This window comes from Trachymyrmex septentrionalis, unplaced genomic scaffold (genome assembly GCF_001594115.1).
Source record: "Trachymyrmex septentrionalis isolate Tsep2-gDNA-1 unplaced genomic scaffold, Tsep1.0 scaffold9, whole genome shotgun sequence".
Classification (NCBI taxonomy): domain Eukaryota; kingdom Metazoa; phylum Arthropoda; class Insecta; order Hymenoptera; family Formicidae; genus Trachymyrmex; species Trachymyrmex septentrionalis.
Genome location: NW_017306091.1, coordinates 2,659,010 through 2,664,346, shown reverse-complemented (window position 1 = coordinate 2,664,346; position 5,337 = coordinate 2,659,010). Strand labels below are relative to the sequence as shown.

Sequence of the window (5,337 nt, the reverse complement as noted above, 5' to 3'; positions counted from 1 at the left end):
ATATATATATGCGCGCACGCACAATGTTATGTACACATAATTTATATATATAAATAATTATATATATAAAATATATATATAATTGCTGCAATATTATTATATCATGTTATATTTTATATTTATATTGTATCTATTTTCAGTCTCAACTCTGTCCAATTCTGATCTCTTCTCTGTGGAAAGAATCAATTCTTTTACTTATCTCACAAAAATTGTGGTAATTATACTTTTATTATAATCATGTTTTTCGTGATTTTGACTTAAATTTATGGCTTTATAAGATGTTTTTTTAATTAATAGCATGATTCTCCATGCCTAACACTATCGTGAAATTAATAAATAAATTTGAAACTAATGTGATCGAGGCAACTTAAAATATAACGCTGATCAAAATACTATATATGAGAAAAAAGAGATTGAAAGAACGGGAAGAAAAAGAGGAAAAGGAGAAAGGAAAAGAAGAAGACTGTGGCTTTAAATCAATTTCATTATAATGTGTATTATATAGATATATACATAGATTTAAAAATGTTCGGATGTAATAAAAAAATATTTTTTTAATTATTTTTCCGAAAAACTCAAGAAAAAGAGTAATTTATCGAAAATCCTGCTAAAAGTAATAAATTATTCTCTAATGCACGTTTCATTGTAATATAATAATAAATTAATCATTTGCAAAATTTTTTATTTAGCTTAAAATTTTTATTTTAACTTGAAATTAAGTGTAAAAATTAAACAAATTAAATTTTAAAATGTTACGTGCAATAAAATCATTAAGATGTATTTTATATTATACAAGAATAAATTTTGAGAGGAAAATATTAAACTAATATCAAACTGATATTAATATCTTTTCGATGTTTTAATATATTACTAAATATGTTACAATTTCGAGAATATTTTACAATTTTATCATTTATTCTAGTTTTTTTCTTCAAAAGTAATTATAGTTGCTCCAAATTAAAAATAAAGAACTGTTTTTATTATAAAATTAATTCTTGTTGATATATTAACATATTTTGATATTAAAAATGTTATATAATGTACATGAAAAATATAGTTGTATGTTTTATTTGAGTTTGTATTTGTAAATATTTGTAAATATATATTTATAATTGTAAAATCTATATATTTATACATGTGTAAATATCTATTTGTAAATATAGTAAAAAAATTTCTGTATGTGTATAATAACATAATACATAACACGCACAAAGTGTCTGGTTATTAAATGTAACGCCTTTCGTGCTAAATAGAAAAATCTTCTATCGTTTTGTGATTTTCGCAATAATTACTGAAAATTAATTAATAACAATCTATAAACATACATCAGCAACAAAGGATAGCTATGTACCATTTATGATTGATAGACGTGCATTCTCTTCTCAGCTGTTCCGCGTTTTACTCGTTGCTGAATCATGTAGATGCGCACACTCGATGCGCAGATCTTTATTAATTAATTTTTTATTAATTACTGCGACAATCGTAAAATGATACAGGATTTTTTAATTCAATTTAATTCATTCTATCTATCCATGAAAGGCAAGTTACTTACTAGACGCCTTGTATATGTATGTAAATGAGATTATATAAAGATTATATAAAGATTTATTGTACAAAGTATTTTAATTTTAACGCCGATTACAACATTGCAGCAAATAAATGTTTGCGATGAATAAAATAGAAATATCAAGTGATGTATAAACATATCCGTATTCTTTTTTTTAGTGTGTAACCATTGTACCGTTAGCTTTAATATTAATATCCGTTAAACAATGTGCATTAATTGCATTTATAACTGCTATTATATATATTTTTTAATTAGACGCAAATAATTTTTTTTTAAACACATTTAAATTTCGCAGTACATATACATAAATTACACTTATAATAAATTACTACACAAGCCGATTATTTATAAACAGTCGTGTCTAATCTCACCTCTTCCGCTTGAACGTTTTTCACTCTCTTCACGATTTCGCTTGCTTTAATGAGCTCAATTTCTGCATCTTCCACCTGCGAGTGTCGTCGTTCCTGCATATCCGTGGCCAGTTCCTGATAACAGGATTCTCCGGAGCCGCGTCGACTGCCTGCAATACACATAGCCCGGCGGAACAGACCAGCGACGACGGCGCACAGACCGCATTGCATCTCTGTGGTGCTGCCCCGGCTGGAGAGCGACCCACCATTGGCTCGGCGGCGGGTCCGAGACCCACGGGAGCCGCTGTCACGTGCTTGGGTCGCCAGTTTCGCGTATCTGCCGCTCCTCTCGCACTTTTTCTACTTTACTTCGCCAAATCCTCTCTTCATCTCCTCCTCATATGTTTCTTCCTCGCGTCATTGCGTCCCCTCCGAAGCACGCTTTTCTACGCACACTTTTATACTCCCAATTCTCGCCAAACTCGTACTTGTCAATGCCTATTGCATCTATTTTTTTGTTTACTCCACAGAAATTTGCACTCTCAACACAACGCTACGATGGCAGCGCGTGTCATCTACGCGATGCAATTGATGCAAAGATCATAGAAGGTTGAACAGTAACTCGAGAAATTGCGAATGCTACAGGAAGCGAGAAATAAAAAAAAAAAGAGAAAAGAGTAGAGTATAATATATCAAACTTGGAGCCCAAAGCTTTTTTAGAATATTTTAAGTTTTAAGTGTAATATTAGAAGAATCGGAAAGAGAGAGAGAGAGAGAGAGAGAGAGAGAGAGAGAGAGAGAAAAGCTATTTTGTATACAATAACATGATGCATCTTAACACTAAAAGTATCAATCATTTTTTACTATGTCTATTTTTTAGATAAATCTTATATTTTTGTGTAAAACATGGAATCCTGAAATTATTTGACTTTTCAAAATATTATTATTATTCTTTACGTTGAGAAGATATTTGATCTTTTATCAACTTCTTTATTTTAACAGTAATTTATTCGCGCAATCTTTTCAGTAAGCAAGAAATATGTTGATATTTCTAATAATGTTAAAAACTAGTGATTATTACATATTATAATAAATGCTTGGTGTACCCAATTTGATTAACTCTTAACTACTTTATGAAAAAAAATATTCCTGACAAAAAATTATTTATCCTCTATAGATACGAGGCTCCATATTGAAACAAATACAATAAAAAATTATTTATTTGGTACAGAAGCTGCTATCTTTATATTGTTTTAACGTTCTTTTGGGCCATCATTTTTTAGATAAAAATGAATTATAAAGTTAAAAAAATATTTTATATTTTTTTGTTTGAATCGTCATTGCTATAATATATTTCATCCAAGTCATCCTTTAAGATGACATTGAAAAATCTAATGCACAAGAGAACAATAGTTATACTTTTGAATAAATAATAATTTCTTCCCCGACTATTCATATTTTTTTAACATGAGTAAAAAATGGTTATTATATCTCAATACGCCTCTAATACAAATGGAATTATGCAAGTAATAACTGGCAATTAATATATACGTACGTTCTAAGAATAATGTACAGACATAAGAGAAAGATAGCTTTTGCATACAGCAATACATGCCGTGTGTAAAAAGTGAAATAAATAGTAACCAATCATTCCCATCTCTTACTTTACTAGAAATAATATACGATGAGAGATAACCTATTGTTTCTCTATAGCTATGTACTCTGTGCTAGATGCACTATATACTATATATTGATATATGATCATGAAAATTATAGGAAAAAATTATAGTCTAATATGATATTGATATGATAAAACTTAAATTGAATAATTTAATTAAATGATAACAAAAAAATTGAGAAATAAATCAGTTTACTCTCACAAAAAGAGAAAGTAAGAAAAAAATAAATTTGTTTATTTTGCGTCAAATAAAATACGTGAAAATGTAAAAATATTTAATATGGAAAATTGTAACAAACATATTAGGCAGTAAGATTAATAATAATTAACTAGTAACAAAGTAATTAAATAATCAATTATATGTAAAAACTGTAATAAAGGAAACATTTAATAAAAAAATTAAGTTTCAAAATTATAATAAACATATTAAAATCTGTATTTATAATTCTAATAAAAAAACGAACGTGCAAAAAATATTACTTTTGCGAAAGTAATAATGTCGTATAATTCAATAAAAAACTATTCCTAAGAATTTTATTTGTATCTCTTCTAATAGGCACAAACCAAAAAGTTTCATAAGTTTTAGTGATTTTCAAGAGAAACCGAGACAGAGTGGAGAGAAAGAAAGGAAGAAAGAGCGAAAGAGATAACCGTTAATATCTTAATTATGAAGATTGTAGTTATTACGCGAGTATCATGCTACAAAAAAAGAATACTCGACATTTAATGCAGAAATTATTTTTTATAATTTGTTGAAAAAACACTTTTATAATATGTTTAAAATTACTGTCTTGTAAGATGAGGAAGATTTTCATTATCAAAATCAAGATCGGTTGCAACATAGAGAAAATACTGTTTATCCCATATTTTTATTTTTTCTTTATTACAGAATATTGGGATTGTTTGTTATTCATACTATTTTATCAAAAATAGTAGGGTCGCATAGAATTTCGAACTTAGCATAATAATGGATGGAGAACTGATGACAAAATCAAGTAGAGACAATATCACAATCATAAGGAAAATTATTGTTTCGTTCATTCAATCTAATGTACTGATAATAGTTGAGTATATTTACAATAGATATTACGTATTTGTAACTCATAATTATTTTTAAATTAAGACAGCATAATTTATAATTTTATATATATATTTGTTGTAACTATCAATATTATTTTATTATAATTTATTACACATCTCTATGTAACATAAATATACATGTATACGTATAAATAATTATGAATTACAATACAAATGCGTGATATCGTATACATAGTGTGTGTGTGTTTTAAGAATTAAATTTGTGAGGCTGTATTATGTAATAGCATACAACCAAATATGTATTATGTAGTGTACTGTATAGTGTACTATATAGTATATAAGTAATTTCCTAAACATTCGAACACCCTCGAAGAAGATTATTAAAATTTAATAGATATTATTAAATTTATAATACGTATTGTAAATATGTATCACAGAGTGATTCAAAACAAGTATTTGATATTGTCACAACAAATTCTGACACATTGTTTGAGAGGCATTCTGAGTAAAAAATGTATGAATATAAGTCCTACTTTCAATATTTACGTAATTATAAGTTTTGAAATTTTACTTTCGTAGTAAAATCACGTAATTGATAGGAAGTAATCTTTGAGAAATTAAAACAAAACAGGAGAATTTGCTAATATCATTTATTTACAGTTCAATTCTATAATAAACGTAATTTTACTATGATAACAGTA

General features: G+C 27.0%; 1 protein-coding gene across 5 annotated transcripts in view; it reads right to left on the bottom strand.

Annotated features, from left to right (window-relative positions):
- Positions 1-5,337, bottom strand: part of LOC108755693 — a 42,281-nt gene that overhangs the window by 35,612 nt on the left and 1,332 nt on the right. For 2 of the 5 annotated variants that reach the window (XM_018498858.1, XM_018498854.1), the window contains exon 2: positions 1,939-2,492. In XM_018498858.1, coding sequence (XP_018354360.1) covers positions 1,939-2,148 — 210 coding nt within the window. In that variant the 5' untranslated portion in view covers positions 2,149-2,492. The remainder of the gene's footprint in view (positions 1-1,938; positions 2,493-5,337) is intronic. The other 3 variants (XM_018498855.1, XM_018498857.1, XM_018498856.1) reach the window with 2 other exon arrangements.